Source organism: Brachyistius frenatus, unplaced genomic scaffold, assembly GCF_029030835.1.
Source record: "Brachyistius frenatus isolate BFR_SWC_R1_liver_20210118 unplaced genomic scaffold, ASM2903083v1 Contig_286, whole genome shotgun sequence".
In the NCBI taxonomy this organism is placed as follows: domain Eukaryota; kingdom Metazoa; phylum Chordata; class Actinopteri; family Embiotocidae; genus Brachyistius; species Brachyistius frenatus.
Window position 1 is genome coordinate 344,654 of NW_027210885.1, and position 24,052 is coordinate 368,705.

Here is a 24,052-nt window from a genome sequence, read left to right on the forward strand (position 1 = left end):
ACACACAGTGTTTTACAGGGAGTACTAGTCTGTGAATGTTATAGCTCAAAGGCAGCGGAAAACAGCTTTAACAATTCTCAATGCTCAATGGACACTTGATAGCCCAACTTTCCCCCCCAAGAGGCAGGAATGAGTCAATCAAAGCTCAGACCTCCGGTCATAGTGAATTGTTGGCGGACCAGGCTCTTCCATGGGATTACCCTCCACGCCTGGATCTCACATTCTTAGTGTTCTTCGAATGCAAACACGCACATCGGCCCACATGCGGAGGGCTGACCCCTCTTTTGAAAAAGAAGCGTGCAAGATCCCATGCTTAGTGACCCCAACCTGCCCCGGCTTCCACTTCCCACTGTTACCTCTCTGTTCCCTGTCCCTTTTCTATTTCAACGGCCACCTTCCTTTCCAACCCTCATCTTGGCGTGGGAACCTACACCTGTGGCTCTCCCCTGACACCACCACATCTTCTGCTTTCGCAAGTATGGGTAGTTTAAATAACAACCCGAAATCACTATTTTTAATGCCACGTGATGCAAAGATGACACTTCAATTTTCCATCATTACACCAAGCGAACACAGATTCACTGAGTGCATGACACATAAACAGCCTTTTTTTTTTTTTTTTTTTTTTTATCTCACCGTGCCCCCCTTCTTGACTTGAAAACTAGGATTTCTCAGAGTAAATCCTCTAATCCATTAGGGGAAGGGCCGGTTAGGGTTTTGGAGATTTGACTGACTGAGGATTCTTCATCGTCTCGGATAAAGTATTTTCTCCCCGTCAGATGTAGCTGACGTGTGTTCAGAGTTGAGAAAAAGGGCAGGTTAATGAAATTAGGATGGTTGCTGAGCCGCAGCACAGTTGGATATAAGATTAGGACTCGCACAAGAACCACTGGCTGCTTGTATTGACTTCACCAGTGCAACTGTCCCGCTCGGGCTCGGTAGCACACATGCTGACACTAATTGTGCCCGTGCTGACTGTGTCTCTTCATGGACAATGGTTTTGATTGGAATGGGGGTGAGTTACGGTGTTGGGACAAGGGTCTTTGTTCAGTAGCCTTTCCCCCTTCCCTCCCCCACTCCTCCCCTTTATCCCCCTTCCCATCCATCTATCTTGTTCCAACCATTTGAGCAGCTGTCACTTAATCCAGCTAATCACAGACTGGGATGGTCTGTGGGAAACCAGACTAGTCCATGGGCTTTGCTCATCCCCAACATACACTGACTCGGGGGACTATTAACCCGAACGTTTACAACACGTAGGCATGCAGGCAACCCCGGATTTTCTGTAAACCCTGAAAGGCGCCGGTCACAGCGTGGCCACCTGCTCTTTCTTTGATCTTCGATTCTGCACCGCGACGAGGTTTGACTCTTGCGCGGCCTCACGAAGCCGGCGGGCTTTGTCCGAAGATCTGCGGCCACTAATGCATGCATGCATGCGTTGCTACCCAGGAGTTCCCTCTTGTATGCATTGGCATACGCGCACACACCCACCCACATGCTCAGACTGGGGCAGCCAGCCCACCCTTTTGTGGCGGGGGGATGGGTGGAAAGGTCAGAAGCCGAGCTATGTGTCGTGGGATGATCCACGTTCATGTCAAATAATCCATCTCTGAGGCTGCATCTGTTGTGTGTCTGCGGTTGGACGGGTCGGCAGAGCTTCCGGGAACAGCAGCGTCGTCCGCAGACGCCGAAACTCCCCGTCTCCTCTTTTCTGTACCCCTCTCCTCTAAGTTTAGCTTCCCAGCGTTGGCCATCCCCCTTTGCCCCCAGACCCATTTTTCCTCTTCACGTCTTACCTGCGAGTGCAGTCTCCTTCACCTGTTCTTCCTGTGTCCCGACTCTGAGCCAAGCTCTTCAGCTCACCCCTCTTTCCCACCCTCGTCACCCACGGTCCCCCACAATAACACTCCCCTCCCCTTCCTCCCGCCACCACCCACAGCCAGACAAGCCTACTTAATCCCACAGCCCAGCAGCAACCAGCCTACCAGCTTGTTGGTCCCCTAGATCAACAACACAGACTGACAAACACACACATTTGGCAGTCCTCCTCTCCTCTGATTTATCTTCCCCACTTCATTGAAGCAGCCACAAGTCATGCTTGTTCATGCTTTTTTTTTTTTTTTTTATAAACCCAGCACCGCCCGAGGCCAACGTCCCATCAATGACATTACACTAGAGGTCACAGCAGTCACACTGTGGCTACTACAACTGTCACTGGTGGTGACGTAATGGGTGCTATTTAGGTCAGCTGGTTGCCTAGCAGTGTGCCCTGCAGCACACCAGCGAGATTACTCCTCCGATGCTGGTTAGCTTGGTTAGTTTCCATCTGTGTGTGTGTGTGTGTGTACACATTTGTGTGTTCATATTTACTCAAACCAGTGTCAGCTGTGCAGACAAATTATTGCCTCATCATTGAAATTAATTGTACTTTTGTAATCCTGAAGTATCTATGAATCTAAGTATTTTATGCCATAAATCAGAATATGGTGAATAAAAGCCATTAGAGCTGAAACAGTGAATTGATTGATCAACAGAAAATAATTGATTAATCATTTTAGAATTTTTTTTCTAAACAAAAATCCCCAAAAATCTCTAGTCGACCATAATCTACTTAAGGCAACACCACCACCATCTTGGCAGGTAACTAATGTGTTGTGGATACCAGTTGCTAACATTTAAGTGGATTGTAGCGATGTCTAACAGATATATATTTTATACAAAAAAAAAAATCATCATGACACCATGTTAATTGGTGAGCTTTAGAGGTGCTCGTTGGTAGATATTTTGGACCGAACCAGGCTAACCGTTTCCTTCTTTATTTTACGATAAACTAACCTCGTCCTTGTATTTAGCGTACAGACATTAGAGTGACGTATATCTTCTCTTCTAACTCTTGGCAAGTGTCAGATTTTTAACCCAACAGTTGGACGCCCCACTCGGTTTTAAAATTAGGCCGAGTTTCTTCCAGATTGGGGACCATATGTTGGGCACCGTTTGGTGTGCAGCCTTGATGCCCTGATATCCGATCGATAATGATACATTTTAAGAAATCTCTTTGTCTATCTTGAAGTTTGAGGACAATGTTTTATCACATGCCTGCTGTCAAAAGATCTGTTCTAAACTCTCTCTCCATCTTTCAGCCATCTGCAGCTCTATATTTTTCTTTCTCTCAGCTTTATGTTCTTCATAAAAAGGCACAAAGTGATGCTTCCTCTCTCCTTTTTTTTGTTTTTTTTTTTGTCAACATGGTTTATTGGACTTGTTAGTGGTCGTAACCAACCCGGGTTCCACGCCTACTTTCACCGTGTTTTGGCCGGTCACTTACCTCGTGGTCACAGGTTCTGGACGTGGGCAACAGCAGATATTGGTTAAGTTGCACCGTGCTTGTTGGCCCTCCGTGACGGCAATCGCCTTGGTTACCAGAATTTTTGTATCGCAGCCGCGAAGCCAGCAGGGGTGCAGTAATGCAGATTCATACTACTTTACCGCCTGCTGGGCCGGTGGACATTTGGAACCTCCCCAGGCACTTTGATGTATTACTCTCCTTGCGTCACAGTTGTGCTTACCGTATCTTGGCTCTCTCACTTCTGAATCATTGGGTTTCATTGGCGACGTAACTCAAGCGTACCTCTGAGCAACGGAGCCGAGTTGTATACGAGACTCTGTAGTAGCAATGGAATCGATTTTGCGTGTGTGTGTGTGTGTGTGTGTGTGTGTGTTTGTTTGTTTCTGCTGAAGAGGAGCATGACTTTGCCTGAAATGATCACTTCCATTATTCTGTCTACATTAGGAACGTGTTGTAATTATTGTGATGTTTACTTCTCAGTGAATTTGGGAACAAAAATGACAAAGGCCCTTTATCAGTTGTTCCTTTTTTTTTTTTTTTTTTTTTTTTTTTGCTGGCTGAGAGGAAAAAGACATCATGTCACCATTAGTTATGCTGATTTGTCTTTGGACTGGAATATTAACAAGTAGAAGTGAGCTGTGACTAGTTACAGTGCTCTTTCAAACCAAGAGGAACTTGTGATTGTAAGTGTGGTTCATGCTCAATAGTCTCAAATGTTCCCGTCTTTGTGCTTCATACGTTACCAACCCTGCATTCACTCTGTGAGCAACTTGAGACGTCATTTCCTGGAGAAGTATTGATTTTTGATTCCTGAACAGGGTGGTTGTGTTTCCTCAGATTGGTGCAGCATATGGTCACAGCTGTTGATCCCACCGACGGCTGACGAGTTAATGATACCACGGGCTACTGTTAGCCAGTTGAAATAAGCCAACGAACAACAGTTTAAATGATCATTTAGGTCTTCCTGTGCAGACAGAAATGAAATAAAGGAGAGAACGAGATATTTTATCTGACTCATTTCTTTCTCTCTCTCCCCCCTTCCAGCGGACGTACACGTTGATCGTGGAGGCCTGGGACTGGGACAACGACACGCGCAAAAGTAAGTTTGAACTTCACGCACACATCTCCGTGCTGTAGCTTCCTCAATGTGCCTCGAGAAGTGGACGAGTTTCGCAGTTTAGTTGCCACCAAGATTTGTTTAGTGTATCATGACTAACTCTTGGTTGCTGCCACCCCCCCCCCCACCACCTCAAGACTCTTCATATATAAAAGCCTCGGTTCGTCTCAGCTATGTTGGCTCCGGCGGTCAGGTCTGACCAGCTGTATCCTGTTTTCCTTTGGTTGTGTCCGCTGGGTAGACTCCTGTACAACCCCTTTTTCCCGTCTGAGCAGTAGCCCCGTCTGGGAGGAAGAGGACACATTGAGGACTGTAATGTCTGTAGGTCTGGACGGAGCTTTGATCTGTGGAAACGGTGGCATTTTTCACGAGTCTTTAGCGCCTTTCTGCGCACGCAGGCGTGTACGTGGATTAATTTATATACCGCACCATACCGTCCTTTCTTCTCCAATCTCGCAGCTTATTTATATGAGGTCATTTCATCCTGTTTTGTCCATGACATCAAAAGCACTTCCACTCGTATATGCGGACAATGGGGAAGAAATAGCTTTTGACATCATCGCTCTTTGATTAGACCGTTGCATGCCCCGTGTTGTCTCCTGTTTCTGCAGCGGTTGTGTACATTTACAGTAATTAGTTTGGATGTTTCTGATAGATGTAATGCCCAAATGTCGCTTGTGAAGCAGTGCAGTTGATTTCCTGCCAGCTACTCGCACTTCGGTCGCAGCCAAATCGCTATAAAGACGCTGAATAGATGTGTTTCGGGTCCAGGGATACAAGACACAAACACATTTTCGGCACTTCTTAATGGATGAATGTCACCGAGAAAAATGTTGTGGTTTTTTTTCATTTCATGCCAAAGCTCAGGAAGGTTCTGTTTGATTTAGTGTTTTTCGAAAAGCTGAACCGAGCCTGCCGTTTGGTCACACACATCATTTGACTTCAGCCTTAATGTCATGGGTTCAAGAAACACAACCGTCAGGAACATACACGCCTTTCAAGATCCCAAGGGAGTCTGCCTGTAGTAGCAGACTTCTTTAAGGTCACAGTGAGTTGCAGCAGTTAGTGAAGCCGTTGCCTTGGCAGGTGAATTGGGCAGGTCGCGCTTATTATGTTCATTTTTAATTTGTTTTCACAGTTGTTAGGTAATTTCACAGCATTTCCTTTTCACTGTTGAAGGTAAAGGCCAAATTCAATTCAGCGAAATATGTGCAACAGCTGCTCATTAAGGCGGCGCTGCCTTTTGTGTCTTTCTTACCATTGGAAGTGTTTTGTTCAGTTAATTTTGGCCTCTTTATTATAAAGCCAGATCTAACACAAAATTGGATGTATGAAGAGACGGTACGGTGGTTGGGCTGCGAAGAATGCGAGAAGGCATTTGCATTTGCAACAACGGTTCTGGGTACCGAAGTGTTATGCTTTTATAGCACCGACCAAAGAGATTCAAGATTATACACCATCGGGGGAAAAGGCCTTTTCATTTGCTAGCAGGTGTTACGAGGCTTCGGCCACAAAAATAATTGTACATTTTCAGCTTGGTTTTGTAAGACCGTATCATATCATATCGTAACCACTTATTCTTCCATGCGTCACTAATCGGGATCCACCGTTTTTTTTTTTGTCCACCAAATGTGTTTTGTGACGATAACTGGCCCAACACTCGCGTTATAGATCATGCTTTTGATTTATAGAGACTTCAATTTTAAACAATTTTAACGTCGGTATGACTGCCGAACACCTGTTTGAAAAATCAGACCGATCACCGTGAGCTCCATTGTCTGACCATCCCGAATGATCAGTCCTGACGGACGGCGGAGGTCGACATGTAGCTCCCCCAGGTTGTTTCATGCGGCCATCTTTTTTTTCTGGTTAGCATCAATCGCTGCATTAGAGGAAATAAAGTGACGGTGGATTTATCCTCGGCCTGTGAAACGTGAAGATGAACTTACTGTCTGGCCTGAGTCAGCACCAGCCTCATGTCTGGTCCTACGTAAGAGCCGTCGGTCTGTCAGTGAGATTCCTCTCCTCCAGCGTCACGTCCTCCAGTGTCCCCCCACCCCCCTCCACGCCCTCTTACCCCCTTTACCCCCTCCCTGTGTCCTCAGGAAAGGCAGCCGGCTGTTTTCCTTGTGTTTATCGAGCAGGAAGTGGAGTGGACGGGGCGGCCGGGCTCACTGTTTAGACACTTAGTAGCAGAGACCGGCTTGGGCCCGGAGCCCATTGTTCTCTATCTGGCAACCGCCGGGGGTTATTTCTGTTATTGTTGCTTAATTCTGTCTGACATTGTGTCAGTCCCCAGCAGAGGTGTGTGTGTGTGTGTGTGTGTGTGTGTGTGTGTGTGTGTGTGTGTGTGTGTGTGTACATACATGTGTGTACGTACGTGTACGTGTGTTCCTGCTTCAAAATGTCTGTGGCGCATTGAGCCCCGAAGCCGTAGAGAGAAAAGGGAATCACAGACCCCCTATTTCCACCGAGGTTCTTTGCGAGATTCGATCCCACTGTGAAAAAGATTTCCTTTTTTTTTTTTTTTTTTTTTTTTTTGGCCTGTTTTCTGGGAGCTGGTGCTGCAGCGAGACCCAAAGGAGCAAACGATGTTTAACGTGAACGCTCTCATGCCGGAGGCTGAATTTGGAGTCGCCGCCACACAGGCGCTTCATGACGATGCGCACACAAAACTCCCTGTAGTGGTGATGTGCGCTATCACCAGAGAATGCATCAGTCTGCAGACAATGAATTTCAATTACATACTTAAAATTCAGTGGGTACTTTTCACACACACACACACACACACACACACACACGCGCGAACACAATGATATCAAAGCGTCTGTACGCTGAATAAGAAAGCGCTGCTTCTTCTTGTGACTTTACAACAGAATAAATCAGATTCTGCTCCATTGTCTGATTTCAAATACTGTAACCTGATTTTTATCGCCTTCCTAAATACAGTTTCTACTTATTGGCGGCATCCCGAGTCAGTTTTGACGGTTTTCAACCTCTGGAGAAGAACAAAGCCACAGTTGCGTGGACTCATTGCATCTAGAGAAACATGAACTTGTCGTGTTCCTGAACAGCACAGACTTTTGATATAATGTTGGTTTGTAACCGTTGATTAAGGTTATTGGGGGGCACAATCCATTATTGTACACTTATCCAGGGAGTTGGACTGAGGTGCAGTGGAAAGGAAATTAGTTGGTTCCCCCCCCCCCCCCACTATTGGATATCATAGCGGTCTTTTTATTCGTCTGTGCACAAGTGTCCGGTTTTGTGGTCAAATCACGGCAGAATGTCCTCAACCTGACGTAACTCGTCTTCCATCTCGTTTTCCCTTCAGACGACGAGGAGCTGCTGATCGAGCGCAGCGCTCACACCGGCATGATCAACCCCGGCGACCACTGGCAGAACATCCTGCACGACGGGCCGGTGGCGCGCCTCGCGTACCGTATCCGGGTGCGCTGTGACGAAAACTACTACGGCAACAAGTGCAACAAGCTGTGCGTCCCTCGCGACGACTACTTCGGCCACTACCGCTGTGAGCCCTCGGGGGCGCAGGTGTGTCTGGGCGGCTGGATGGGGACGGACTGCAGGACAGGTGAGCTCGAAATCGCATCGTCTGAACACTTCACCGTGGGATGTCACGTGGCATTAAACCTAGTCATGCATTTTTTTGTTGTTGTTGTTGTTGTATTAGTTTTCACACGATGTTATTATTCCCGTGTTTTAATAGCTCAACCAGTTTCTCTCTTCTGCAGCCGTTTCTTCAATAATTCTTCAATAATTTTGCTGATTTTAATGGTCAAGGTTGATTTTTTTCTGATTTTCTAACATTTCCTGATTCGAGCTTCTCAAATGTGAAGGTTTGCTGCATTTAGATAATAATACAATTTGTTTGGTTTTGGACTGTTAATGTCGTCATAGGATTTTTTAAAAAAAATATATTTTTTTTGGACATTTGAAAATCCACTAGATTAGCCAGTTAATTGAAAAGTATTTAATAAACACGTGATTAAAAATGATCATCGGTTGTCGCCCTATTTTATAACCCTAAAACTACATTTTGTAGATCTTTTTAATAATTTTATCCCGATTATAAATGGACAAAAGAGTGCACGGCACTGCAGCATAAATATGCGCGCGTGTTACAAATGCAGCATGCTGATGTTGTAGCGTACAGCCACGGTGTTGGGGTCGTGCTTGTGGGTGGTGTTGGAGAGAGTGGGTGGAGGTGGTGGGAGGGCGGAGGGCCTCAATAGATCATCCAACTGACCTTAGCAGACGAAGGGTGAAAAGAGGAGGGGGGGGGGGCAGCTTGTTTTTAAGAGGGGCTAGTGTTGTACACGCCGGCTATAAAGTTGCCCTTTCCTCGCCCACAACCTCGTTCGGGGTGCCGTGAATTCTCACGTCTTGTTGCACTCGTTAGAAAGAAGGCAAACAAACCAGCTTCTCCTCCCCCCCCCCCCCCAGTTTACCGTGTTGCCTGCTCGTACCCCCTCCTTTTGTAATAAATGTAATAACATGTCAATCAACATGGCTGAACATGAACTTTTTAAATGGTTTCCCTTTTTTATTTTTTTCTTCCTCTCAGCGATCTGCAAGCAAGGATGCAACCTCCTACACGGCAGCTGCGCCGTCCCAGGCGAATGCAAGTAAGATTAGTACAAATGTTGCTTTCATGTACAGAACGACGTACAGTAGCTGTTGCACCCTCTGCTGCTTCGCATTTAGATCGCCGTCGTGTCGTGCGTGCGGTGTGTTTTGTAATGAAAGTAAGGCTGTGTACTAAACCGGACCCGACTGAATTGTTTAGGGAACATCAGTAAATAGTTTTTGTCTATTGTCGGCCTGCTCGTGAGGCGTTAGGGGAACGTCAAAAAAAAAATTGTAGCATCTGCTGTTAGCCTGCATCTGAGGCATTTAGGGAACACTGGTGTATTGAGGCATCTATTGCTAGATTGCGTGTGAGGCCTGTAGGGGACACCTGTCCATTTTTACCTTAATGTGAAATGTAAATTTAGTTTTGTTCAAATTTGATTTAAAAAAAAAAAAAAAGTATCATTGAGGAAGTGCAACTGAAGTCAAGTTTCTGGTAATGGACAATTTTGGAACGATACCCAGCCCTAAATAAAAGGCGGTTTCTGTAACGGCTGGAAACTCAGCTGCGGCAGCGTTGTGTTTCTTGGAAATGATTTCGGTAGAGAAGGTGAACGTGTGCAAGAATGATGGATTTTGGATTCCAAACAGAAGCACGTTCACTTGTCGAAGCCTGTTGGTTTCTTTTGTGTCAGCCTTTCCTTCCCTCGTGGGCATCTCGGAAGAAAAGGGCAACGCCGCGCCTGCCTTCTTGTATTTTTAGCTGCCCGAAATCCTCCTCAGAATACCAAGCAATCTCACCAGCTCTCCGCAGCCCGGACCGAAGAAAAGGGGTCTTGTCGGCGTGTGAATCTGACCACCGCAAACGTGCTGGGAATGGTCAGATCTCCCTCCCCGTCCGCATTGCGGTCCCTCCTTGAAGGGCAAGGGGCGCGAAAAGGAAATGAATATCCCACCGTGTTATGTACATTTCCCAAAGTGGAAATGACCGATAAAGTCACGTTGGGTGTCCCTACCGGTCCAGGTTTCCAGGATGTGGAACATCCCGTCGTCATTTGTAAAAAAAAAAAAAAATAAAGATAAATAACTCTCCCACCTGCCGGATGGAAGGAGACCCCCCCCCCCCCCACCGTTATTAAGGAAAAGGGGTTTTGGCCGAGAGCCGAGGAATGAAGGGATGACCAGATGAAGGAAACTGCTTCACATTTTTTTGTTGTTCCCGTGAGCAGACACCTCTTCATTCATACAAGATGTCGAGTCACAGTCAACAGGAAAAGTGACTTGAATAGAAGAGGAGCGGTACGGAGTCTTCCTGCACTGGCATGAATTTAATGACGCCTCGGGTCACAGAAAGCTGTAAACTAATCCCTTAGCATTTCCTTTCATTCTCTGTATTTCATCACTGTTTTATGGGCTTTGTTCCATGTCACGCCTGTTGTTAGGCTGCAGCGTGCAGGCTTTTTAAAAAAAAAAAAAAAAAAAAAAAATTTAGGCCACGTTAGACCTGTCCCGACGTATTTCCAGAGAAGTTCTATCTTGTCCGCTCGGATGTGCAGTGTAATTCGACATTTTGCAAACTTTGCGTGTCAAGATGTTGGACTGCGCCTCAGAAGATATATTACACCTCGAGATGTTTGGTGACTCATCATTGTGTCAATATGGACAAAATTCAAAGCACGCTTTCAAAGACACTTTCGACGCCCTTCGGGCGCGTAGAAAGCGGTAACCGAGTCTCCCTGCCAAAAGTTCTGTTAGTGTTGTTGCTACATTGCTGTCAAGCCCTCCCGAAGCTAATCATATACAGCTATAGAAGCACGCCAAGTATTCCCCTGATGCCCCCCCCTCTCTTCCCCCCTCCCTGGCCTGAGAATGGCAGAGATTTCTGAAGGGCCTCGTCCCTCGGAGAGGCAGCGGTGCCGTCTGCAGGAGGCTCGAAAATAGCCGTCGATTGACGAGACAGCTGGCTCGACGACACCGCAGCCTCGGAATAGCCGGGTACCGTCGCGGGGCTGCGGGCGGGAGGGGAGGGGAGGGGAGGGCGCGCATGTTCACCGTGCAGTCGCGCTGCCCGGGACACCCCGCCCGCCCGCCCGCCCCCCACACCGCTGCACCTCGACTCCCCAGACTCTGACCGGAGCGCGGGAGCCGGTGGAAGTGTTCTTAACCCCTCCTGCCCTGGAATGTCACCCTCCACTAAGATTAGTCGGCGGGAGGCCTCGAGATGTGCGGCCGCAAGAGCAGACGCGCCGTTAGCATGCAGCCGGGACCTGAATCGGCCGGCGCCTGATGGATGGTGCTCTTCTTATCGCAGACTTCAGGTTGTTTGTCGTGATTTATAATTGTGCGTAAAACGAGGTCAGTTTTGACAACTTTGGCGGTCCGCAGCAGCTCCTCGGTGGGATTAAACGGTTTAAAAATGTAAAAAAAAAGAAGGTTTATCGGCTCTAAGAAGTCAGGAAACGCACAAGATAAAGCCTCCTATCAGGTTTTATTGACTTTAAATTGGAAATTGTGAACCAACTTACTCCTTTTTTTTTTTTAATTTTGCACAACAAAAACGAATGTGGGTGTTTTTCATCATTTTTAAGGTCAATGAAACTGATCTGTTTGGGATGTTAAGCTTGCTGATGTTTTGACCATAATTTCTGCCCTTAATCGGAGCGTATTAAAGACGCATCTATCGGTGGTTTTTAATATTTTGTAAGAGTGATCGAAGAGAAATAAAAACAAGGGCCAATCAACTAAAACGAAGCGATCCTTCAAAGATCTGTTGAAAGAATTCAATCGGGATGAATGATTTATGGTCGCGGTGTTTTTTTTTCCCCCTTGTTTTTTTTTTTTTTTTTCTTTGACAGGTGTAACTACGGCTGGGCGGGCCAATTCTGTGATGAATGCGTGCTTTATCCTGGATGCGTGCACGGAACCTGCAACATCCCCTGGCAGTGCAACTGCGAGAGGAACTGGGGCGGCCTGCTGTGTGATAAAGGTATGAAGAAGTTTTTTTTTTTTTTTTTTTTTTAATTTCATCACCTCCCACGCAGGACCCTGGCAGAGCGCCTGCATCTTCCCTCCGGCTACAGTTATCCGTGTTTGATGAGTAATAAGTGAGCAAGATACTCGGACCAGAGGTGCCAGAGAAATAGGTTTTGAAGAAGAAATGTATCTCCGTGTAAAATAGTAACACTGCTCTATCTTTAGCTGTTGTTGTTGAGCAGTTAACTTTTTTGTTTTGACAGCTGCAGAAATCAGAGCATCTTTAATCTCAAACACATTTTTTTTTTTTTTTTTTTGCCACCTTAACGTGCTGCTGATGCATATTCAGTTAAAAAAAAAAAAAAAAAATTTTTTTATCTTAACCAGTCACTCGCAGGTCACTGACGCGATTAGAGCTGAAACTATTCATCGAATACTCGAGCATTAGTCAGCAAGTTTCTTTGCGATTTTCCATTAACTGACAAACATCTCCAGGTTGCAGCTTTTTAATTTTGTAGATTTGCTACTTTTCTTTGTCTTAGCTGAAGCAACAACAAAAAAAACAACACATTTTGTAATCCCCTTTACGCTTTAAGGACTTTTCTTAATTTCTGAACATTTTTAGATCTAAAATAAATCCTAATTTACAGTAAAGAAATTGTTCTTTGGGGACTCTTTGGGTGGTTTCAACCTCACCGGGTTCAGTTAAGAAGGTTGTCCATTGGGCCATTAGAACATTCATTTTTTTATTGTGATGGTGGCTTTATGATTGTTGTCAGGTATCAAGAATCTATTACTACAGAAAATAATCCCCTACATTATTTGCTGCTAAAAAAAATAATTGTTAGTTGTAACCCTGTTAAAGTCATTTTAGCAGATTTTAGGCGTCGTTTTGTGTCAAAAACTGAACTTAATATTTGGAAAACAACATTCAAAGTTTATAAATGTATTGCAAGTAGTGACCAAAATGAGAAGATCTGAAGTAAGTTATTATTCTCCCTCTTAGTTTTGTCTCAGGATTCATTTAGAGCTTTTTGCATGTAGTTGTTCCGTTATCACGATATCATACAAGGTCTGAATCGCCTTTGCTGGCCATCCTGTCCGACTGGAGAACGGCAGCAGATAGTTTTACTGGCTGTGTGATCCGAGCAGCAGCAGGGACACCTGATCCCCCCCCATCCCTTCGTCACAGAGGGCTCTTCAGGGGATGAGAACGGGTCCTGAGATCCCCGGTGGAGACAGATCCCTGCTCATTTATTTACCAGGCTTAAGGGGTGACCTGGCTTTTAGCCTGAGGCTGCTGTGCAGGGATCAGTTAGGGTTGAGTATATTTTTTTTTTGGGGGGGGGGGGGGAATCTAATAATGAAGAAGGAAATAAAAAAGGAGGGAAAAAAATATATATATATATGAATTCAAAAATAAATGGGACAGTTTTACGCAGATCTGAACAGAAACTGCGGGAGAGACGGCTCTGAATGCGAAGCGCTCGGTCGTATCCTGTAAATACAGTACAATGCTTGTCATAACGCAGTGCAGCAGAGTGGTTGAGAAAAACACTCCGTGTGCTTCCTGTCGAAGCGGACAGCTGGTGCTCTCGACCCATCGAAGGCTCCGACGAGCTTCTGGGAACTCCGGCAACGGCAGGACCAAAACGGCAAAGAGCTGAACGCTCGACGTCGATCCACTCGGAGGAACCTGACAGCACGGTTACATGTTTGCTCCGCTGGTTTTTTTTTTTTTTTAAAGTGTATATAGATGATTCTATGTCCGTTAGTTATGACGTCATCACCTAGAAGATGCTTCTACAGGAAAACGGATTTTAAATCGCGAGTTCTCTCCTAATCCTCCTGGTCTTTGTTGTCTGGATCAACTGACATGTGACATAACTTCCTTGCGTTGCCCTTCGAGTCAATGAAGTTGATGAAAACTCGTCTCTAAATCTGCCTCCCGTTCTCCTCCAGATCTGAACTACTGCGGTCGCCACCACCCGTGCGTCAACGGAGGAACCTGCATGAACACCGAGCCGGACGAGTACCACTGCGCCTGTACGCAGGGCTACTCGGGGAAGACCTGTCAGATCGGTGAGAGAGGGAGTCCAACCTGCTCTCTATTAAAGTCCACAATCACTGTGGAGTTGTTCTTGTGACGGTCCTTCTTCCACGTACACTATATGTTCTTCCTTCTTCATCTCTGTCAGGTCGAGTCTTCCTTTTTTTTTTTTTTTTTTTTTAGAAATTCATTAGAATTAAAGTTCCCGAGTGATCATTTGGAGATTGCAGGGACATCATTGAAAGTGTAGAAGAATTCGTTAAAGTGACACGAAACGATTAGAAAAATGATTATAGGTACGGAATATGAAAGACTTTTTTTCTGTCTAACTTTTTAATTTTCACCCCCCCCTCCTCCCCATCAGCCGATCACGCCTGTGTTTCCAGTCCCTGCGCCAACGGCGGTACCTGCCACGAGGTTTCCGCGGGGTTCGAGTGCCGGTGTCCGCCAGGGTGGGATGGTCCGACCTGCGCCAACAGTGAGTCGCTCGCGCTACTTTCGAACGCACCTCCACGCTCGTCATCGCATTGGCATCGTTTAATCTTTCCTCCTCTCTTTCTTTTTGAACTCTCTTTTGATCTGGAAAATCCGTTTTTTCTTTTTTTCCAAATGAGTCGCTTCTGCTCCTCAGATCCTCTTTATTCATCGGTTCATCAGTGCGTTGTATGTCCAACGCCTTTCTTTTTAATTGTGGCCTTTAGTTAGAAATAAGCAAGAGAGCGTTTGTTTTTCCTCAGATCTGGACGAGTGCGTCTCCGGTCCGTGCGCTCATGGAGGAACCTGTGTTGACCTGGAGGACGGCTTCGAGTGCACGTGCCCACCGCAGTGGGAGGGGAAGACCTGCCAGATAGGTGAGTTTTCAATACACACAAATAGCATTCCTGTTTTTTTTTTTACATTTTTGGCAAGCCGGCCTTTATTTCCGCGGGGAGATGCGTGTTTTTCTGCGCATTTCCCTGTTTGTTCCCGAAGACAAATAACAAAGCGGCCTCTGAGCGCCGGCCACGGCGTCGCTCGCTCAGGGTGACGGTATTTTTGGATTAAAAAACCTGCAACCTGAGTACCGTGGCCGGAGTACAAGCCGTCGATACCTTGGATGAGCTGGCAGCTGCCCGCGGCGCGGCCCATTTTCCTCAATGACTTTATGAGCTACTAGTGTGTCTATATCCGGCTGTTTGTTTGTCGCTGGCGGTGGCACTCGTTTCTATATCCCGATGAGCGGACGTGACCAGCGTGAAGCCAGGAAATGGATTACGACCAGTAAACAAAGTGTGTGTGTGTGTGTGTGTGTGTGTGTGTGTGTGTGTGTGTGTGTGTGTGTGTGTGTGGAGGGGGGAGGGTGGGGGGTTAAAGGCAGGAAAGAGATCCCGAGTGTCATCTTACCAGCTCAGATCTCAGTTTACAGGCAGCTATAGGCCTCCTGTGTTACCTGGCGATCTGTGTGTGTGTGTGTGTGTGTGTGTGTGTGTGTGTGTGTGTGTGTGAGAGAGAGAGAGAGAGAGAGAGAGAGAGAGTTGGGTTTCAGAGAGAAGACAGGTGTGTGAGTGTAGCAGGACTCCCCGCAGACCCTCCCCCCCACACACACATACACACACACACACATACACACACCACCCTTTTGATGTGTGGAGGTGGTGAATGTTTGCGAGTGAAACTCTTCTCTTTGCACTCATTTAACCTGCGTGAACACATGAAAACGTTGCGCGTCAGCTGCTCCGTGGAGAAGCCGTGACGGTGAGTCTCTGCACACGATGGACCGACGATGAAAACCATTTCTAAAAAATAGGGGTCAGGAGGAAATTCATTTGAATGTGTTGAAGTTGATTCGTTTAATCTTTGGTGGCTTCTTTGTCTTTATTGGACAGCTGACTGTGGAGATGTTTTTTTCCTTGCTGAGCAGCAATGAAAGGATAGTAACACAAAAAGGCAATTTTGTGCTAAAAACACCGACGTTTGGAAGATATCCACTTGATTTTTTTTTTTTTTTTGTCGAACACTGACTGCTCAATATTGGCTTTGGTTAAACTTTGGATTGTATTTTTACACATTTGAGGACAGCAGATTTTGTCCTCCCATGTCCTTCACCGGTTTGGGAAACGTATCTCTCAAGCAAAATCAAGGAAATAATAAATACAAAAAGTCTCAAAGAATTCACTTTACTGTTGTAGTGAATAGAATAAAAAAAAACGATGTAAATATACATATTAGGGAAATATTAAAACATCATGCTGGAGGGGGAGAGCACAGCAAAGGGGTGGTTAAAAGTCATTTTAGCCTGTTTTAATTATAAGCTTTATTAAAAAGGTAAATTTTAAGCTTAGTATTGAAAATGGAGAGCAGAGGAGGAGCCAGATGACTAAATATTCTGCCTCCATGTCTGAAGCTGGAAACTCTGAACTATAAGCGAGCCTGGACACTGAACTTTCTGTTGGGTTTAAAGGCCGCTAAGAGATCTTTAATGTAAGATGGAGCTTGATTATTATGGGCTATTTTGAAAAGGAAGAAGGTTGTGTGGGATGAAGAAGAAGAGGGTATTTCTGGATCTGCTGCATCAAATTTGATACTTCGAGTCCATCATCAGTTTCACTTTCAGAAAACAGAGTAACTCAGAGGAGACGGATTCAAAAAAAAAAAAGAAACGATGGACACAATCAAAGTAGCAGAAGTGGAAATATCTTGACTTCTCGTCTTTCAAATATACTAAAACCACAGTGAATTACTGCATTTCCTACAATGCAACGATCATCTGACTGTCAGAAAGTGTAGCAACCAGTTTATCATGTTTCAGAGAGAGTTGAGGTATTTCAAGCTCCTTTTGCACTTTTTGACTCCAATAATGTTTAATTCCGCAGCAGCTTTGGTCACAGTTTTATTTTTCCTTTTTGTGTAAATCGGGCTTCAAACAATGGATTTCTGGTGTCTTTTCTTTCTCCCTGTCCTTCCCTTGGTTTGTTTGAACTGATGGACTCGGTCTCCTTCTGCCTTCCTGCCTTCACAGATGCAAATGAGTGTGCAGGACAGCCCTGTGTGAACGCTTTCTCTTGCAAAAATTTGATTGGCGGATATCACTGCGACTGTTTTCGGGGATGGTCCGGACAAAACTGTGACATCAGTCAGTATTTCTTCCTCAAAGTCACTTCTAAAATTGCTCTTCTTCCGCTGGCGAACCTCCTCTTCTGACTACTTTCAGATGCCTCCTCTCACTTCCTGGACACGCAGCCTCCCTCTACTCACTTTCCCACATGTGGCAACTCGTTTCTTTCTCGTCTTGGCAAACTGAAACTCCAGCTCTGACATGCATGCCCAGTTACAATCTATACAAGTCTATCTGGCACTTTCTTTGCTTCACTAGTTATTTCTTTTCCAAAAATTTAAACTTAATCTGTGCTGTTCCCTCATTGTAGTCTCGACCTAATACAGGATTAGGGATTAATTGATATGTTTAATTTTTTTTCTTCAGACGTCAACTCCTGCCGCGGTCGTTGCCAGAATGGGGCGACATGCAAGGTGGGGACGTTTCCTAGTTGAAATAAGACACGGTGGAAAATGCGGTTGAATTTGTGGATGTTGGATGTTGCGCCCTTTTGACTCTTTCCTTTCCGTCGTGTCGTCTTCAGGAGGGCTCGAAGGGCTACCACTGCCAGTGCTCTCCGGGTTTCGTGGGCGCTCACTGTGAAATCCAGAGGAATAAATGTGACAGCAGGCCGTGCCAGAACGGCGGCCAGTGCCACGCGGTGTTGGACGGCTTCGTCTGTGAATGCCCACCGGAGTTCGCCGGACAGCTGTGTGAGGTGAGTGTCATGTTTCACGAGTTCCAGCAGTGAACGGTTACCGAGCGGCAGTAACGGTGGCGGTAGGTGTTTATATATCGCTGTGGGGACCCTAAGGGACACGAAAAGGGCCGAGTGCCGTGCCAAACGTTCGATACCTGTTCCTGAGCGATACGGGTTTTTTTTTTTCCCCGATGGCAATTTGATCAAATCCATTTCAGCAAAAGAAAAATGACATCACACATTACGGTACAAATCTTAAGTTCTCATGCATTTCAGAGGGGGAGAGTGTAACCCAGGTTGTTTTTCTCTAGCTACAATTAATTCCCTAAATGTCTCGCATGCAAGTTATAACTAGATGCTACAATTTTCCAATGTTCCTTTAACGCCTCACATCCGATCGGTAGATACGAGCTCACCAGCGAAACAGTTTGACATGAAGTTGGATGCTAAAAAAAACATCCTGATAAAACAAATCGGTTCACGACTAAAGATGTGATCGTCATGGAGATGAACGAGAGAATATTATCATATATGTACAGAGAATGTTCCCCTGGAGAGCAGCTTTCATTGTGTGCGTGTTGAGTATCAGTTTGTTATTATTCACATAAAAGCAGCGTATTCAGCTGGTTTGGTGGAGCTCAGCTATGTGAACAAATGTTAGAGACACACTTTTATTTTGTCAAAGTAGTTTCTGAGAGGAAAAAGGGTTTCGAGACCCCCCCGCCCTGAATTATACACCAAGTGACTTTTGCAATTATAAAGCATGCGACCCGACAAGTCCGCTGCAGCCAAGTCGGTGCTATAACCCGCCCTAATGTTTGTGTATTATTGCATGTCTCAAAGCCAAAGCCCGGTTTTCATCGGAAACTTCTGCTGCAGTTCATATTTTCATCCCGTACACACACTTCCTATCCGTGTCCTTGCTGCAGCCTTTCATGTATGAAGTGTGTGTTTGAATGTAGGTTAGCAGTGAGGAAACCGACACTTCACTGCATCTCTGGGGCCCTGAATGGAGGACATTGCTGGTCAGGAGCCAATCCTGATTTAGCATCTCTACTATAAATACGAGCCTCTCTGAATGAGGTGACGCTGGATTTCTGTCCGCATACTACACAGCTCTGATTGCCTGCAACGGCACGGTGTACATTCCAAACTACGACGCCTCCAGCGTCGTATTTTTATGATTAGTATCTCCTCTCCAGTCCATAAAAGTTTGATTGTGTAAGGCTGGGTTTTTTTTGTGGTTTTTTTGCGATCTGATTCATGTCTTCAGAAGATAAAAAAAAAAAAAAAGAAGAGAGCAATCCCAGTGGAGAAGCTCAGGATGAGAGACACATTTACTCAGTAGTAGACATGCTTGCATTAATAATGTAATACCGATTTATAAATTTTGCACGTCCTGTGTTTCCCGCATAGAATTTGTTTTGGGAGTCAACCCAAAAAATATTTCGTTTGCGTTTTTAGGCACACTGTCTGCGCGGCTCTCGAGTGATGGCTCCACCTCTGAAATATCTCAACAGCTATTTGCACAACATTTCATGGGAATCAATCAAACATTCATGGTCCCCGAATGATGTATAATAAAGATTTTTTTTTCTTTTAATTTTTGAAAGAAATAGCAAATGGAGTTTGCTCAGTTTTGGGGAATTTACAGGAAATCTTTAAGATAGTAGATATATAAATACATGGAATAACATTTATATTATTTATATAATGTAATCAAAAGCTCCAAAATGGCTTATGGGTTTATTGCTAAGAATAAACCTTGAATTATATTGGGCTAAGCTGTTTCTATTTTTTTTTTAAGCATCCGCTGTAGCTGTTGTTTGAGAAAGACGGACTAAATATGGACCAGAATAAAATAACTTTATTTGGAGGAGTTTATTTGTATGGAGACGAGTCTATAGCGTGAACTTGAGATATATGGTCCGTTAAATGAAATTTAACAATCGGTGCAACTTTAGGTTACAGAGGTAACCCCGGTTCTCTGATAACGAGTGAGGTGTCAGTATGGTCGCAGCGACGGTAGCTTTAAACACTTCTCTAGAAACCACGAATTCCTGCGCTGAAGAAGTCAGGATTTTGTGCACGAGCCAGAAAAAGATTATCTGCCCGTTAGCGGTCGTATCGAGAAATAGATTTCGGAGATGCCGGTCAAATGTTTTTTTACAGCAACTCTATCAAACTCAATGGCAAGTGGCAAATAAAGCATAACAGAGCTCCAATGCAATATAAAATCATGTTTAAAACTACGTAGTCAATGATTTACACTGAATTTGGCATTTTGTTTGAAATATTCTACAATATTTGTTTTGGAAAAGCCAAGTAACATCCTTTTAAATGATATAATATGCACTCATGAAATGTCCGTTTTTATTGCAGAATTTATTTTTGGTTCTGTGATGTGGACATTACCCTCTGAAATGAAACATCTCTCGTGCTGTGAGCAGTGCGAGCGGGGACATTAATGTGCCGAAGATTTATCGCCCTCAGACACGATCTCCCCACCACACGCATGCGAACGGTACCTGTTCCTGGCACTTGCGGTAAAATAAACTACGCGTGACCACAAACTTCACCGACCCTGTCGCCCCCTGCTCGACCTCCCCTGCTCAGCACCTTAAATGGCGAAGGGTTGCACCCCCTCAGTTTATGCGCTGTCGTCCTCTGTTTACATAAACGGAGAGATTTTTCTCTCCGACCTTTTTTGAATTGCTGCTTGTAGAAATGGGAGAAGATGTCACTGTGGCCTTGAGTCGCGTTCAGAAGATTTATCTTTATTATATTCACTGTGGCTCTGCATGATGTTGGACCAGAGTCAATATTTGTCCTCATAATGGATTCTCTTTCTTTTGCCTGCTCAGTGTGTGTCTCTCCGTCTCCTCTGCGAGGCTTCCGTCTCAGAATAATCTTACGAGATTAAGCGGGGCAGTGATGTAAAACCGAAAGCGTGGATTCCCTTGATGAGCTTAGCGAAAGTTTCTGAGGCTTACTTCGCTCGTCCACTTACCTTCGATTTGTTCTGAACACCAGCGGTGCCTTGAGCCAAGATAAGCTGCTCACCTCCACAGACTTTAGCTTTCTATTCTCCGTCGCTGCTTCGGCTTCACTTGCTTCGACGTCCTTGTCTTCAGTAGTTTAGTGTTGTGATGATGTTAAATCTGAAAAACCCTCTGGCCTCCAAATTTTATTCGCACATTTGTGAATTGTTTTTCACGTCATATCAGATTTCAGCCGCTTTCTCTGGATAAGTATGTAAAAAAAAAAAAAAAAAAAAAAAAAAAAAAGGCGTAGTGAAACCTTTAATAGATTTTTGACCATTGTATGGCAACACAAGTAGCTTTAAATGAAGTCCATGTGGACCAGCATTTATTTGGACTTGTGTGTTGTGGGAAATTGGTGAAGTCCGCTATTAAAATATTGAGCCTTTTAGCTTCTTTCTTCTTTTTTTGGGGGGGGGGGTCTCCATCAACTTTTGAAGTAAACATCTGGCTTTTGAGTCGTTCCTGCTTTGTGCTGGGCAGGTAGTGTGCCGTCACTCATTAAAGCTTTTTATTATTTTCATTTGCCGAAGACGGTTATGTCTCGGTTGTCAGCCAAAGAATAAAGCAACGCGCAGAAAGATGCTAAAACAATCTGTGAAGCTGATGGACAACATTTTTGAGTCATCTCGGGTGTTGTTGCTACCAGGAAACAACGGAGGTGGTATTTTAGAATTTCACTTCTTTGGTTTGACCTTTTTATATATTTTTGCCTTCATTGTAATCTCCTGTATTTCTTCTCCTCCCATAGATCTCTAGCTGGTCCCCCTCCGATGCTTGTGATTCGAACCCTTGTGAGAATGAGGCCCGGTGCCACAGCATGGAGGAAGACTTCTACTGTGCGTGTCCCGAAGGCTTCGAGGGAAAGACGTGCGAGCGGCGCAAAGAGAGCTGCCAAACCAGCCCGTGTCAAGGTGACCGCAGAGAGATCCGCAGTGATGAAAGCGGCGCTGAAACAAAACCAGCGTCCCAAAGAAGAGGGAGGAATTTGAATCGTGTTGATTTGACCGTTTTCTTCTTGCAGTGATTGACAGCTGCACTGTTGCTGTAGCAACCAATGACTCGGCCGGAGTGCGGCACATTTCCTCCAACGTCTGCGGTCCGCGAGGGCGCTGCATCAGCCAGCCAGCGGGCAACTTCACCTGCGTCTGCGACCCGGGTTTCAGCGGCATCTACTGCCACGAGAGTACGTAGAGTTTCCTGAGAGAGCTGAGCTGTGACGCGTGAAATATCATATCGACAGCTGAAATCAAAAAGTGAAAAGTCAGGCCCTAAATTTTTTTTTAAAAAAAAAAAAAGTTAGTCATGCTTTCAAATAGATTTTTGGATTATTTAAACTTGTCTACTTTTACTTTGCACAGTTTTTATATCAAAATCTTTTTCCTATTTTAAGCCCCTAATTTTGCGTTTAGGAGTTCATAACACGTCATTAAAAGATAGAAAACAGATAATATTGTCTTAAACCAATACGAACTTTAAAATGTACATGCACATAGTTGCAGGCATGTATGATGCTATATAATCACGCTGTTATCATTTACAGATACATTAATAAACACGTACAGATCTACTCAGAGACTGCATGTTAGTGTTATTAAACATTTATTTAGTGCTCGTTAAGTCATTATTAATGCTGAATGCGAAGGGTTCAAATAAAACACCTTGCCGAGTGAACACGCGGCGTATTGTCCTTCCAACGTTTCCTGTTTTCTTGTGACGTCAGATATCAACGACTGCGTCAGCAGCCCCTGTAGAAACGGAGGAACCTGCATCGACGGCGTGAACTCGTTTCAGTGCTTCTGTCCGGACGGCTGGGAGGGGAAACTCTGCGACCTCAGTGAGTTCTCCGCCTCCAAAACATGCAGATATTCACCTTCATGACGAAACCAAAGACCTCCGCGCCAGAATAGAAAAATGTGTTAATAAGTCCTGAAAACGTTCCTCAGATGTGAACGAGTGCCGACACAACCCCTGTAAGAACGGCGGCCGCTGCGTCGACCTGGTGAACGACTTCTACTGCGAGTGCGCCGACAGCTGGAAGGGCAAGACCTGCCATTCCCGTGAGTCCCGTCGACTGCGCGTTAATGTTCGGAGCTTGCCGTGGCCCCAGCTCTCCTCATCTAAAAGAAGTCAACATGATGTCTATACTTCATTTTTTTTTTTTTTTTAAGTTCGATTTTTTTTTTTTTTTTCCCCTGATGGTACAAAGTGTCAGATGAAGATGGTTCATGTGTTTTTCTTTATTCTTGGCCAGGCGAGAGCCAGTGTGACAAGACCACCTGCAGTAATGGAGGCACCTGCTACGACCACGGGGATGTCTTCCGCTGTGCCTGCCCGCCTGGTTGGGAAGGAAACGCCTGCAACACGGGTGAGGCATATGTGACGTATACCAGTGGTGCTCAACCTCAGGAGCTCCATGTTTCCGTCGTCATCAAGTCGCAAACCAGCACAAATAATACAGTAATACACAATGAAGAGCGAATAGGACTTTATGAAGGCAGACTTATCTTGAGCTACAGGTAAAAACTTTCACGGGACACGTATATCCTTCAAAATAAAAGCATGGATCCCAACTTACTTGCTCTGAACCACTGCTGTATACAGTATAACTGTTCAGAGAAGCTAATGGTTGATGGTGTTGCTTACAGTTTTGCTTTAAGAGTTAAAATCCAAAGAATTTCAATGCAGTTGCATCGTTGTTTTTTTTTTTTTTGCAGAAGCCCTGTTGCTATTTTAGATTTTAACAGTCTAAGTGCACCTCTGATATTTTTTTGTTTTGTTTTTGACTCATCCTCTCTCTTCCCGCAGCCAAGAACAGCACATGCGCCTCCAGTCCTTGTTCCAACGGCGGGACGTGTGTGGGAGGAGGAGACACCTTCACCTGCATCTGCAAAGAGGGCTGGGAGGGTCCCACCTGCGCACAGAGTGAGTTCATTCGGCATGACTTTGAATATAACTGAGCTCTAAGCTATAATTGTTAAGAATAAATACCCAATAAGACCCGCATGCTCCTGAAAGATTGTTGTTCTTTTAGTAATTGTTATTATGTGACTGTTTTTGAGGTGATTTTTGGTGACATTATGTTCTGTGGGGATGTTTGAGAGTCCAAGACCTGCAATATCTTGGAGCTTTAATGACACAATTAGTAAGTAGTAGTACGCA

At 45.0% G+C, this 24,052-nt stretch overlaps 1 protein-coding gene across 2 annotated transcripts in view; it reads left to right on the plus strand.

Moving 5' to 3' along the window:
* Nucleotides 1-24,052, plus strand: part of jag2b (jagged canonical Notch ligand 2b) — a 45,992-nt gene that overhangs the window by 14,080 nt on the left and 7,860 nt on the right. Inside the window, exons 3-18 of one of the 2 annotated variants that reach the window (XM_069722347.1) lie at nt 4,391-4,445; nt 7,798-8,055; nt 9,049-9,109; nt 11,909-12,039; nt 13,989-14,108; nt 14,441-14,554; nt 14,814-14,927; nt 17,075-17,188; nt 17,537-17,583; nt 17,694-17,867; nt 21,642-21,804; nt 21,915-22,076; nt 22,614-22,727; nt 22,837-22,950; nt 23,145-23,258; nt 23,699-23,815. In XM_069722347.1, the coding sequence (XP_069578448.1) occupies nt 4,391-4,445; nt 7,798-8,055; nt 9,049-9,109; nt 11,909-12,039; nt 13,989-14,108; nt 14,441-14,554; nt 14,814-14,927; nt 17,075-17,188; nt 17,537-17,583; nt 17,694-17,867; nt 21,642-21,804; nt 21,915-22,076; nt 22,614-22,727; nt 22,837-22,950; nt 23,145-23,258; nt 23,699-23,815 (1,972 nt within the window). The remainder of the gene's footprint in view (nt 1-4,390; nt 4,446-7,797; nt 8,056-9,048; nt 9,110-11,908; nt 12,040-13,988; nt 14,109-14,440; nt 14,555-14,813; nt 14,928-17,074; nt 17,189-17,536; nt 17,584-17,693; nt 17,868-21,641; nt 21,805-21,914; nt 22,077-22,613; nt 22,728-22,836; nt 22,951-23,144; nt 23,259-23,698; nt 23,816-24,052) is intronic. The other variant, XM_069722348.1, reaches the window with a different exon arrangement.